We start from the raw sequence: 15370 nt of genomic DNA on the forward strand, positions 1-15370 counted from the left end.
TATATATATCTAACTATTATAACTAAAAAAGTTATATTGGAAAGGCTAAATTTTTTGTAATATATATACAGTATATATTTAGAAATATCTTTGATTTTTGTAGTGTTATTAATAATTTGTAGACAGTCATTATATTGAATAAGTAATACAGTAGAGTCCCGAAACTCAGCACTCAATAACCCGGCAGTCCTGATACCTCAGCACAAGCTGTTATCCTCCCTTCTTTCTGTAAACAATGATGATCAAACACTAGTTCGTTCCTGGCGAAAACTTTTTGATCATGAGGGAAATGAGTTCGTTGAACATGATGATGCAGAAAATGTAAACTTATTCGACTTCCTGAAAAGAGTTCTGGATGTGCGGAAGCCGATGAAAATGACGTCGAACAGTGGTTCCAGAGCGATACCGAGCAAGACATTATGTCTGATGCAGAAATTATTGCTGCTGTCACAGTTAATGAAAAAATGCCGGAATATGATGAAGACGTTGACGTTGAGGACTCCACCATACAAGCTCCTAAAATATCACATAGTGAGGGACTAAAGGCTGTCGAAACCGCCCTTCAGTATTTTGAACAAAGTGCATCAGTAACGGACTTACTGTTCCTTCGTCGTCTTCGTGATGAAGCAGCAAAACGTAGAGTGCATTGTGGAAGACAACAGGACATTATGCATTTCTTTTAAGAAAATGTAGTCAGTTTTTGCAAAGTCAGTTAGTTAATTTTCATTATAGACAGCTTTATGCCTCAAAGTATTTTTCTGAGGTCTATCTTATCAGGTAAATTACTGCACACTGTGTATTCATTAATTTTCATTTTCATGTAGTAAAGGCTCTGTGCCTTCATAAAGTATAGTACGTACAGTACTTTTCCTTTGTTTAAGGGTATTTGGGCAGTTTATTCTCTGTTGTATTCTCAAGCAAACAATACATACAAGTAGAGTACAGTATTTTCTGAGGAAACACTCATACTTATTCTTTTTTAACCCCATTCCCGATAACACGGCATTTTCATAAACTCGGCCACCCTTTGATCCACATTAGGACGAGTTTTCGGGATTCTACTGTAATAATAAAAAACTTATTTAAATAGCCAAAAATATAAATGTAAATGTTAATAAAAGTTATTAATATTAATATTTTATTTTAATAATTAAATGTTTTGTGTATAATAATCAAATATATATTAGCCTATACTATATATAACTGTTATCTAATATTTATTATTTTTTAGTTAGTTTAATTAAATGCAATGCCATATATTTCTGTGATCACAGGTATTTTCCATAAATAACAATTTCTGTTAATAATTGACAAATACAAATATTCATGATTTGTAATTTATGTTATGCATCAATTCCATATCTACAATATCAATATATAAACATTTTCACTGTAAAATTTGATTTAACACTGTTGAATAAGAAGAAAATATTTTAACAAACTCTGCTGCCAGATTGGCAGTTTGTTGACACATTAGTTTTAACTTTTTTTTGTATGTAAATAAACAATGTGTATCTAATTGTTGGATATTTATAACATTGAATAATTTTTAAATTTACCATTTTCAATGAAATTTTGTTCTTTAAATTTGAGATGGGTTTTCATATTTAACTACTGTAAAAAAGTTTTCAATAGAATATTTTTATTTAATTATATTTTTAATTTATATTATTATCATGTGAGAATAGTTAATAAAAATGATGTTAATTTTCTATATTGTTTATTAACTAAACCGATTTCATTTTTTTATTTAGTACTTTTTAATTGGTAAATAATTAGATTATTATTATTTAATTAATGAAACATTATGATTTTATAACTTAATAGTCTTACTAATTTCAAATAATGGAGGGATATATTTATACACTTTAAACTTTAAGTTTTTTAATATGTAAATATTTTAAAATGTAGAAGTTAGAGATATTTTTTTTAACAAAAAGAAACTCTTGCATTCAAGGTTATCATTGAATTATTTTCCTTTTGCTTTATTTTAATTAATGAACTATTTTCTATCTGTATTATATGAAAATTAAGTTATTGTAATTTTTTATTTTATTTAGATTAATATTTAACCAAATTGTCTGCATGATAGTCAACATTTTCAGTTAAAAAATAATAATAAAAACATCAATATTTAGAGTTATAAATAATTGAAATGTTAAGATATTTATTTTTTAGATATATGTAATATTTTTAATGTTATATTATAAAGTATAAAAATAGCATTAAATTACTTAAAAGAATTGGTCTATCAATATACAAAAAAAGAAGTTTTCTAAAACTGTTGTAATTGAAATGTTTTATAGCAGATACTGATTTTGGATACCTAATAAGATTAGCAATAGAACTTTTTTTGAGATTAGTCTCCAAATTAGTTGTTCAGTTAAAATATTTTTATTTGATTAACAAGCAAACTTTTATAAAGTGTAGGTATATGTATTAATTTTTTAAATGCTGGAAATAAGTCTTATTATCTAGAAATACTGTATTCTATGTTGGTTACCATGAATTTTGCAAAAACTAAACAATACAATTTGCATTGACAAATTATATAGATGCCTTAAATCAGTTTGCCTTGTCATTTGATGTATTTTATATGAAAAATATAAATATTAAATTTATAACAATTTTGATTTATATGTCACTCTTTAAAAAATCTGTTATTAGCCTTTTTTTAATGCAAATATGGTTTTTTTTGAGAAAATTGAAACTATAGGTATCAGCAAGGCCATATAACTTAGTTTACATGAATTTATAAATTAATTCATTTTCTGTTGTTTTTATATTAACATCCAGCCAGTCATATTAGAATAACATTTATCCAGTAAATAGACATTCAATTTAAATTGTACTTTTTGTTTATTATTTTTAACAAATATGGCTTATACATCTTTGATTATGCAACTTCTGTATACCTTAAGAATTCTTGTAATCCAATACTTCCAGTGGAGGATCTTCACACAGGGGCAAAATCCAAACGTTAGTAGCTTTGAAAAGAGATATATTCTGGAAACCTCAGGCACAGATATCATTTTCATCTAGACATTTAGAGATTTATTTTTAAGGAAATGATTGACTGATTAGTATATATTTTTTCATTAAATAATAAACTGATTTGATAGCATTAGGTCTATTTAGTATTTAGAATAAAGAAGACTTAAAACTAAGTTGCTCTTGGGATCCTCCAAATGCTTGATATGCTACTTTCTGCTTCAAATCAATAATGAATGAATATACTGTGTATGATTTTATTTACAGAAAGATTTTTTTATTATATATATATATATATAAATTTCATCAATGAAGATTTTTAAAACAGTGTTCAACAGAAATACCACTAGGCTAACTATACAAACGTACAAACTCGCAAGAGATGATAACAACGTTATTATACCGCAGTGGCGTGCCGTGACATTTGATGATAGGGAAGCTGTGTTTCTGTAAGAGGCCGACTTCCAGGGGCGATCAGTTAATTCTTTAAATGTATTTTTAATAGATTATTTATCTGACGTAATTAATAAATAGTTATTAATAAAGTTCAATATAATTAACTCTGTTATTAGATTCAATAGATTCCCTATGCCCTCTAAATGCCGATTCTTGCTTTGATAAAAACATATAACATCTATTAATTTAAATATATCTATTAGCCGTAACTATCTCGTTATAATTTTCAATATTTATTTTATATTATTTACTAATGTTAAATTCTATTCCGCTTCGATTTCCAAATTGCTTCAAATACGAAAGAATCGACGATTTTTCGTGTCTTTTGCCAGCTAAATTGTCAAAGCCATTCTTATTCCACACACTAATTTCATTTGAAAATAGTAGGCAAGCCAACAAAACAATTTTTGCATTTTTATGCATTTACAGAGCCATTTTATCGTGAAAATGTCGAACAAATTTTTTATTGAAGTGTTTATATTTAACTTGGGCATTGGCCCTTCTCTTTTAATAATGTTTTCTTTTTCATTATATGATCTTGAGCCAAAACTTTTTTAAAATAAATTTTCAATAACGCAACTATATTCTAAATCGCTAGCTATAATATAAGAGCTAAAATTAAAAATAAAATTATAAAAACTTACTTGGTGAAATAAAATGTGTGGTGGATATACTGTACATACCTGGTACAAAATATTCTTCAATTGTATGAATATACTTTTAAAGAAAACTATAATTAAATATAGCTTTGTAAAGAAACGTACATAAAAATAACATAAAATCTTTTTTACTTTTTTAAATCTTAACCACTTAGTCATATAGCTCCCTACGAGTGGAATCAGAGACGATCCTGCTAGGTGTGAGGTGCGTGCATGCACGCGGGCTGCCAAATCCCCAGGGTGCCGATACCGGTTAATGTCAAATGCCTCTTTTGTCGCATCACTAGTATATCCCAAAGGACGCGACAGGGCTGTTGTAGATTTTAAACGTTTCTCAGCATAGCTGTAAAAATCTAAATATGTTAAACTCAATAGATTGTCCGTCATTTGTTTTCTAACTAATTCGTTTTAGGACCAAGTGTCCCAGAAATTTCAAAATTTACAACTTTTCGGTCACTCTCGTCGAACTGGAAAAATTTCTGTCTTTATTACATTAATAATACGAAGAAATCGGTCTCCACTGTACTCAGCTAGAGATTGGTTCGGTTAAGCTTTTGTTTAAGTAAAATTTCGGTTCTCACCAGGGTTTTGTTTGTCCCCAATTCCCCAATCTCTTAATTATTTAACTACTACTTAAGTAGAAATAAGTCGAAACAGGTTACTTTGTACTCGAATATTTGTCGTCTTGGGAAAAAAGTGGAAAGACAGATTTTTACGACAAACGGATACATAAATCGTAAATGTAAGGAAAATAAATTCTAGAGCTTTTTCTGTACCTCGTGCATCTCCGTCATTCATTAAATTTAGTTGTAAATGATGCTACCAAAATAACAGTTAATTTTTTAACATTGTACAAGAATTGTACACGTTTTTTCTACATTCTCTTAGAGATGGGACATACGAAATCGTAATATCACTGGTTTAACATTGAAATCCGTAAGTAATATAAGATGGGGGAGCGGAATAAAAGCAGAATAAATATATCAAATATTTTAATGGATGTTTTTTAACTCCTGTCAACTATATAGAACTATCATAAAAACATAACCCAACCGATAGGAATTTACTGGTAAGTTATAAATCTACTCGTGATTCACGTAATCGGGAGAGGGCGGCCAAATATCTAGCAGGCAGGCGGTTTACAGCCCAGAACCGGTCCTGGATAGAATTGGATGCGGTATACGTGAAGCATACACCCAAGGCCCTAGTTTTCCACTAGCTAAACCGGGTGAGGTTGGTGCTCTGTAAAGCGCGTGCGCGAATCTGGCGTTTTGGATGCTGAGGATACAGCGCATCCACTCCTCCACTAATATTCGAATATACAATAGCAATCATATCTTTATTTTCACGTGTAGTATAGAAATTTGTAATAAGATACATAATGCGGTTATAATAAAATATTGTGCGATTATTTTCATATATTTAAAATTAATATGTATTTATTTTTTAGAAAATACAAGGGAAGCTTCCGATGACGGCACGCCACTGTTATACCGTCAATAGCTTTCATTATTTAATCTATCATTATCATCCGGAAATGTAAAAAGCAATGTTTTTCGATCTTATGACTAAAAAAGTGGCAAACGATGTGCCTAGAAAATAAGTGAAACGTTTAAATATTGTAAATAAATAAAAACATGTATTGTGATTGTAATGTCTTACTTTTTTAGAAAAATAAACATTTTATTACATTGGAATTTCTTAGAAAAAATAGATACTATCACTGAAATATCACAACACTTATTTTGTATGTCATATTAATTGTAATGATTAACATGATATACAAAAAACTCCAGTAACGAATTGTTTAACTTTCCCGGCAACATTTGGTGGAGTCATCTGTTATCATACTAATAGTTAAATAATATAAAAACTTTTTATATTTTTTAACTATTATAAAATGACAAAAATCTTAATTTTGAGGGTAGGGACGTGCTTTATAAAACAATGTAAATGCTAATAATAAGAAAAATCGTCAATAAATCTGACCCTACTAGAGATACACAGGACCTCCTTTATCTCCCCACCCCGTTGGCCTTTAATCATCAAAATTTAATATCATCAGTGCCCCTAATAAACAAACTTCCTAAAAAATTTCAGAAATTTTCGACAAAAAGCACAGGAGTTATTAAGCTTCAAAGAGGGTGGACAAAATCGTATCCTCCCCCACACATACGAATGTATGAATGTTGTCACCCGAATTTTTTTCATTTCAACATTTTAAGGTCCTAAGTCCAAAAATGCAAAAATCTTGAGGAGGGAGTCATTTTTTGACTGATTGCCATACTTTCTTTTTGTTTTATATATATAACTGCCGGGAAAGTAGTAAGTGTTGTATTTTTCGTTGTTTGGAATTTTAAAACAGCGTTTTTCAACCTGTTTAAGCCCAAAGGACCAGTAAAATGTCTGAAAAAATCTACGGACCACTAAGTTATTTAGGCCTAATTTTTAAAAGCCCATGACCAACATTTGGGACATACTGTGCCATTTATATCGATAAATCTAAAAGCATGTTTTGATTACGTAACAATATGGAAACGTAATCAATTAAATTGGAAGCAAACTATCACAACTGAATCATAATTGAATACGTTTTAATTTTTTATTAATTTAACTTTGCCTGAGGGGACTTCAGTCGCATCAACAGGGGACATCAGTCGCAGACAACAGGTTGATAAATACTGTTTTAGAATAAATCAAACAGACGTCTGTTGAATAAATGTAGATTATTTATGCTTAATTTAAATATAAAACGTAATTTAAACTAAAGATACAGGCTACAAAACATTTATTAGGTAAATTATATTAATGCGGTAAATTTATCTCTAACTACGTTAGAAGTTATATAAAGTATATAACGTGGGTGCATAGTCCGGTTTTTGTATTGTAGTCGCCTACTTGATTCCTTTTCAGTAACAAGATACAAAGCTTTTTTATGTTTTCAAAGTTCCTTCCATTTTTCAATATCTTTTCTTTATATTGAAATATTAAATTTGAAAATGTCAGTGAAAATAGAATAATACTATTAGATAGGCCTATATTTCAATTTTTATATGTTATCAGCGTATATTTTTAAAACTTTCAGTTTAATACTTTAGTTTTAATCATTTGTTAAAGTAAAAATTTAATATTAAATTTCATTTTTCCGTATAGAAATAGAGTAATATTCTTTCAAAATATTACTTTATTAAGTTTATATAATTTCAGTACACTAAATGTAAATATGTTTATCAATTTTAATTGGTTTATTAACCAGATTTAAATTTTATATTTCAAAAGTTAATCGTAACGGATACTTTTTCCTACTAGTGAAATAATATATTATTAAAAGAAAATCGTTTATAATCATAACTCACAAAATAATAAATAATAACAAATCTAAATCTTTTAGTTACATTAAAAAAATGAAAATAGATACATTGTAGCGTTGTTTAAATTAAATAAATAAACATTTTACTGGTTATTAGGATTTATAGATTTAATTTTATAAAAAAATTATTTGATAAATAAACAATTTTATAAAAAGTTGTTACAGTTTATATTAGAAAAATATAATATGATATTATAATTTTAATACCATTCAATAACTTTAAACTTGTAGATTAAATATTCGCATTTTAATCTCCAAGTATGTAGTAACTTTATTTTTAAAAATTAATATAGCGTAAAGCTTTTATGAAGCCAAGTTTAATTTAAAATAACTTTTGCTATGAATTTATGTTATAAACTATTCTTTTTAAACTGCAGTTTGTTTTATTGGTGAAACAATATTCAAGAATATTTATTATAATTTGATAACACATTTATAAATATTAAATCTTTAATCAGATGAAAAATTTTTATTAAATGATAAGTTGAAATTATTAGAAAAAATCCTGTTCAAATTCAAAAATGATAAAAGGTTATTTATATCAATAACTTTAAATATTAATTTTAAACAGTTTCAACTATTGAACTAATAAATTATAAAATTATTTAGCAATTTTTAGTTAATTTAGCACGAAGAAAATTCAAAATAAGCGAAAAAAAATTATAATTAGTTGATACAATGTTTTAAGTCTATTGTCTATTGTAGTCGTTTTAAATTTTTATACATTCCTATCTACAATACATTCACTATAAAATAATATGTACTGTTATGTATAATTGGTGATTATTCATTAAAAATTCTATAACAGCTTATTACTCAATAAAGTGAAATCAGGTTTATTTACTAGGGAATCTCTTTTACAAGGTTGTGAAAGAGCTTAGAAGTAGTCGACTCATCTATATTTGACGAAGAATTGGAGACTTATTCAGAATTGAAAGAACCCACCAGTCAGAGAATGGTGGAGATGGGAGGAAATCAAGGTAAGTAGAAATATTACTAATAAATTTCTTTAATACTTTAAATTATAATAAAATCTAAGAAAAATATATTTCAAATATATATATATATATATTTCTTTCCATGACATTTTGATATTAAAACAGATGTAGAAATATCGAAATATATTTTAAAGAATTTTAAGATGTATTAATCTTTCTAATATACAAAATATATTGGAAGTAGGCCAGCTTCTGATGACGTCACGTCACAGCTGTTTCCGTTCTCTGTTTTTCAAGCTAAGATTTGCGTCTGCCAGAGAGACTTCTTAGATACGTTAACGTCTCCGAGAACAAAATATTCTTTGAAATTCCATTAATAGGAAAAATACAAATTACTACTGCACTTAGCAACTAAAATATTTTTGCATTTATAATTTTCAAAGAACAGAATTAAATTCATTAAGTACTGTTATAATGCTTGATATCTGAAGTGTGAAAAAACAAGTTTTTAAAACCTCATATATGATTTTAGCATGTATATTGAATTTTATAAAAGATTATTATGATGTTAATGACATAAATTGATGAGTGAAAAACACGCTATTGACGTCATTTTAGAATGCGTGACGTTTTGTCAAGTGACTGGTCGACCTTCTAAGATGGAGATATTTTCTCGATATAATTTAGTAAATATAAAGAATATCATTAAATCGAGGTATGCTCGAATTTTTATTTATTTACACACTATTAAATCAAATAGAAGTTTTACGTATTATGCATACATTAATGTTAAAACGAAAATACAAAAATAAAATAATTAGTAAAAATTTTGCAATACTGTATTTACAAATTAATTTAAAATATTTTAAGTATGTATAATATTTAGTATTCATGAAATAAATAATAGAAAAGATAAATATTAGCTGTAGCAATATTTATTATTATGCTTATATAATAATAAATTAATTGTAAATAAGTATTAATTAATTATACTGTATTTAAGTTATATTGAAACGAATTAATAAATTTTTACAGCTAGAATTTTTTTTTGTTGCATTATGTATGTATATTTATTCTGCTGAATCTTTTAATAGGTTGTTTTATCGTTTTATATAAGTGATAAAATATATTATTTAATTACATATTCTTATATGTATTAGAGAAGAGATCTAATGCTGTCTCTTCGCACATAATAGAAAGCGAATCCGCTCATTACATCTCAGTAACACTTTAGACAGGATATTTAAGTATTGCCGTGTATCCGGGAAGCAATAAAGCGATGTTGACAACATTAAATGTTTGTTCCATTCCATCTGAATTAAATAATATTTATGATATTTTCGTTTAAACAAAGGAAAATTTTAAACTTAAAATATATCGCATGTGTACAATTTTGCGTCCAAGAGTTTTCCCTTTGTTTCCTGTAGTTCAAATATTTTTGGACGAATTTCTTTAAAATTCGTTTTGGATATAGATTTTACTTCCTGTAAAGTCGTTAAGTTCGGACTCTGTACTCTAGAACTGAGATTGTGTTGAAAATGTGCCAAAGTATGTTTACTCTGAAATTTTAGATTACTTTATCGATGGCGTCGTTTTAAAAATTGCTATTGACTTCCGGGCATACGCTTGAATATTTTCTGAAAACATAGAGATCTGTATTTATTCTATATAATTTCAAGTCAATTTTTTTTTACCATAGAAAATATCGACATCTAAAATGAAATAATTTTTTTAAGTTTAAGGAAAAATATTTAATTCTTAAATAATTTTCTACACGATTCTCTCTTATACAATATTTTAACATATTCTTTATTATTGAATTTGTAATCTTTTAGAAAACATTCATAAATCATTATTAAATCCCGAATTTATGAAATTAATTTTCTCTTAATTCTAACGAAAGTGTGAAAAAAGAGAATTTAGGACGATAGTTTCTCTGCTTAAAAGTTATTTTCGGACAAGTTCTTATTATAAACATAACTGATTAGTTTTATATATACTGTGAAAACTTTGGAGAAAGAGAATATATTAAAATATAAGATCTGTAATTTCTGCTTTTAAAATGTTTAGAGAAATAATATAAATTTATAATCTTAGTTTTAACCTTGGATGCTTAAAAATGTTTGCGTGAAATAAATAGCTTATACATAAAGAACTAAGTAGCTGATTTTGGATGCTGTTTACTTATTTAATAACTTCATTTATATAGTTTCATTTTCTAAAGAAAAATTTCTTAATAAAACATTTAACAAAATAAATAATTCTTTGTCATTTATTCCAGTTTTATATTATTTTTAAATTTCGCGAATTTGTGTAGTCTTGAGTTTCTTTGTTAGCTATACAATAAATTTTATTTTTGTCATTGTTACATTATAATGTCGAAATGGCAGTATTGCAGATGTTATTGGACTCTGTATCAGATTGTACAGCGGTTGTCATATGGTAACTAAGAGCTATATAGTTTGACTGAGGTTGCTGAACTATCAAGATTTGTCAGGATGAAAATAGAACTAGACTACCACGTAGCCATTCGAAATGGAAATTTTTGGCATTCTAATCTCTATAACACTATTTTTAAAAGTCTGTAATGAAAAATATAAATCTTAAAGTTTTCTCATTTGTTAAAGAATTTTTGCATTTCGAAAAATCGGGTTTTTTTTTTCCTTTTTTCTGGAGGCCGTACGTTTACAATCTCAGTTATCATATTTACAGTCAGTTGCAATATTTAAATTTGCAGATTATTCGTAATTGTATGCATTGTATTTAAACTTTTAAAAAAAAATTAAAAAATAAAACTTTCAAATTTAATAGGGAGCTTCTTGTGTAAATTCTTTATAAATTTAAGTGCTTAAAAGAATTTTCTGCCGTCACTGTAAAAACTTATTTTATTAACATATAACACGAAAATCTATTTAATAAACTAAAAGATATAAAAACAAAAAAATCAAATAATTACTTTAAAAGTAAATTAAATCGTAAACTTGTTTAAAGATCTTAGGGTAGCGGTATTGAAATAGGAATGCACTTGCTACTGGAAAAAAATCAAATTACGAGAGGTGACCTTGAAATAATAAGTTGGTCAACCTTAATAGAAGACACTCCTAAGATATTATTTAAGATCAAAGGGGCAATAACTTCATTCCTTTTATATAACAACGGGCGTCAAAAAATTAAAAAAAGCATTTTGTGGGGTTTCCTGGAAATGGGCGAGAGGTGACTACACTAACTGATTCGTGACCTTCGAAGTCAGCTGACTTTAAATGAGTGTGTTCTCTCCTTTACACATCACATGATTCTGATTGTATATGCTGAGTCATTATGAACTTTGTTGCTACGAGTCTTTATTTTAATTTTGCTAAGTCCTTGGAAATAGACATACTGTATTTTCAGAAAGACTTTCTGTAGATCGATATTTTAATTATTGATTTTCAAGAGCTAATACTTTAATTAAAATGAATAATATATAATTTTTACGATTTATTTTTAATAAACTTTGGTGTTTCTTTTTTATTGTCGATCTTAACAAATATTATAGGTATATAAACATTATAGAATATATACCACATTTTCGATAAATGATTAGATATTTTGTAAAAGTTTATAAAATTCTTATATTTTAATTTGTAAAAAACTTTTTTCATTTATTGCGAGTGTTTTAAAGTCAATATTTTCGTTAAGTAAGTGTTAAATGTTTTATAACGTTTTTCCCCGAAATATTTTCTAATAAGGAAATTGAAATGCTTAGATTCTGTTAGATTCTTTACTCATAAACAAGATTGCTCCAAATAATTTTCTAACCCCTGACACTATACAAAGTTTAATATGGTCTCTTAAATCAAACAACTTTATCTATTTTTAACATTAAGTATTTTTAAAAATTTGCATTAATGAATGAAAAATTTGCATCTTATACATATTAAAATTTTCATGACATTTGAAAATGTGTTCAAATTGATTTTTTTTTATATTTCATAATTCTCATTAAAATGTTCTTTGTTGTTATAACAATGTTGAAAGTTGTCATAATCATATAATTAGTGATTGATCTAAATGGAAGCTGCATAATAATTTAATGCTAATGTAGCATAAGTAAGAAGTTTTCCTAACAGGAAGCCTTCTTATGCTTATTAATATAGCTCCTTTTGAAAAGTTTAGAAACTTTATAATTAAAAGTATTATATTGATATTTACAAGTGGAATACTGTTTATAAAAACAAAAATCTAACTTTCTATTTATTTCCTTGATTAAACAAATAATTAAGTTACAAAATGCATCAAAAGTTTTAATTCAAAACATTTAGTTTAATCACAAAAATATTCATTAGATGAAGCACACTTGTTTCATAGATTTTGCCACTTTCTAAATTTGTTTCTTGAGAATAACACATATGCTTACTTGAATTTAAAAAAATCAAATAAAGTTGTGAAATTTTATACAGAGGATTTTTTCCAAATTTTTGAACCATATTAGGGCAAAACTGGAAACCGTATTGTATGGGGATATACCTAATTTTCAAACTGTTGTAGAAGTGTCATGTTGTACATAGGATATCTATAGTACATGAGGAATGGGGATATTGAACTTTTATATGGTAACTAGATTACAAAGTTGGTCATACAAAGGTTTGAGCAACTATTTATTCTTTGTGGATGAGAAAAATTTTGGCAACAGATAAACACTCATGGGCATAGCCAGGAAGAGGCATGGGTGGGCACGGGCCGTTCCAGTTAACCTGGTGCTTCTTCCCAGAAAATTACAGCCAAAAAGTGTTGAGCCGATTTGCAAAAAGAAATAAAAAGTTGAAGCTAATTTAATTGGGTACCCACTGAAAGTCTAGATCAGGCATAGCCAATATACGACCTGCGATTAATCTTTGAATATCGGACTTAACTTCAAATAATTGCTCGAATGGATCCGCGATAATTCCTTATATCCTCACAATGTGAAGTGATAGAAAAGTTGAGAAATTCTGACCCCTAAAGAGAAAAAAAAAGGGGGGTATGGCTTTCTGTGCACAATGTGAAAAGTGTATCTGTAATCTTTGTGTACAGTTTAATCTCTACGGGTTAAGGCATTGCTAGAGTTTGATATTAATGTTAGAACATATAATGAAAGGAAGTTTCATATTATATGTGTGTTAAGTTATTGTCGATTCCTATGGAAATTTCATTTTAATGAACAATAATTTGAAATAATTCAATTTTGTGTCAGGCTGGCCTCTACTAAGCCCCCATAACAAAACTCTGGCTATGCCAATGTAAACACTAACCAATCATTGACACACAACAAAAGTATGATGTCATATCAACATGTTGCCAAATGGTGTCAGAAGTTCTTAGTTCAACAGAAAAAAACTGTTATCAACTTTTTTTAGTTTACACAATAATAATAATAATTTTTCCTGCTAATAATAATAATAATTATAATAATTATTGTTTATTAATGTTTATTTAGTTTTGCCTGTTTTTAGGCCATCTTTAACTTACAAAAATCTATTGTATATATATTTAAAAAACAACAACAAATTCAAAATANTTTTTTTAATTATTCTTTATATTAATGTTCCCTGCAAGTACAAATTGATTGTATTTTGAATTTGTTGTTGTTTTTTAAATATATATACAATAGATTTTTGTAAGTTAAAGATGGCCTAAAAACAGGCAAAACTAAATAAACATTAAATAATATTTTTGGTTGCTAGAATTGAATATTTAATCCAACAGAAAGAAAGTTTTTTCAGTGAATTGTGACAACTGATGAAATATTGGTTCATTATTTCAAAGAAATAGTAAACATTCATAGACAGCACATGAAAATACACCATATATCATTAATAAGAAAGAAGTTAAAAATGATGTGACCAGCACTTTTCTAACAGAAGACATCTTTTCAAACATCTTTGTATTGATGGAATGTTTAAAACTTTGACATGATATTACAGCTGAAAGATAATATGATATACTGAAATACTTAAGTATTAACAAACTGAAAATAAACCTTTTAAATCCAGCATATTTTACATTATTCAATACTAATACAGTGGAAGCCCGGTTAACGAACTTAATCCGTTCCGCGACTCCGTTCGTTAACTGAATTGTTCGTTAACTGAAGCAATTTTTCCCATAGAAATTAATGCAAATGCAATTAATCCGTTCTAGTCTCCGAAATTTTGCGATTTTATTTGTAATATACAGTAATTTTCTTTGATGAAAATGTAAGAAAACGTAGTATGTATCATTACAGCAACAAACATGTAAACTTTGTTTAATAAACTTGCACTGTACATACCTTCGTTTGTTGTAGTTGTTGGCAGAAAAGTGGAGATATACGAACCTTAATGCTTAGAAGGGGAATCCCCTCCAAAAAATAACGGGTAGCACTTCATTGGAAGATTCATCGAGTCGAAGTCTCTTTCGGTGAAAAAACCCACCAGTGGCTAAGTGGTCTTCGTACCTTGAACACGGGGAGTTTGTTTGTGGGTTTGCACCTCGCTCAGATGGGCTGGCCATGTGGAGTTTTCCGGGTTTTCTCCACGTCTGTAACGCCTAAATAGGGCCCTTAAAAACACCTCCTAGAAGGCATTCCCCTAGGCAGATCGCCCAAGTATTGCGTTGCCATAACTTAACAAACAAACTCTTTCCGTAAGGAACAAGAAATTGATCTAAAGTTGATTGTCTTACATTTTTTATCAAAATTTTTCTCAAATGCGATAGCGCATTGTCGTTTATATTGCGTTGTCGTTTTCTAATGCCACTATGACTTTTTTCTTTCTTGGATGCCATATTGATTAAATATATAAATCACAAAACTGAAAAAAGAAGCATAGCACAAACACTCGGAAAAGCAATGCTTAACTCGCGCATGCCTAACACCAACTAAAATTTGGCACAAAATACGTTCGTTATCCGAATTTTGTTCATTATCCGAGACAAATTTTTTGCAAAATAAAAGTTCG

General features: G+C 27.7%; 1 protein-coding gene across 3 annotated transcripts in view; it reads left to right on the top strand.

Moving 5' to 3' along the window:
• Positions 1 to 15370, top strand: part of LOC111621046 (protein CREBRF homolog) — a 109040-nt gene that overhangs the window by 62586 nt on the left and 31084 nt on the right. Inside the window, exon 2 of one of the 3 annotated variants that reach the window (XM_023363099.1) lies at positions 8311 to 8456. In XM_023363099.1, coding sequence (XP_023218867.1) covers positions 8432 to 8456 — 25 coding nt within the window. In that variant the 5' untranslated portion in view covers positions 8311 to 8431. The remainder of the gene's footprint in view (positions 1 to 8310; positions 8457 to 15370) is intronic. The other 2 variants (XM_023363096.1, XM_023363098.1) reach the window with 2 other exon arrangements.

The sequence above is a fragment of the Centruroides sculpturatus genome, unplaced genomic scaffold (genome assembly GCF_000671375.1).
Source record: "Centruroides sculpturatus isolate CEXI.00-Female unplaced genomic scaffold, Cexi_2.0 scaffold324, whole genome shotgun sequence".
Classification (NCBI taxonomy): Eukaryota; Metazoa; Arthropoda; class Arachnida; order Scorpiones; family Buthidae; genus Centruroides; species Centruroides sculpturatus.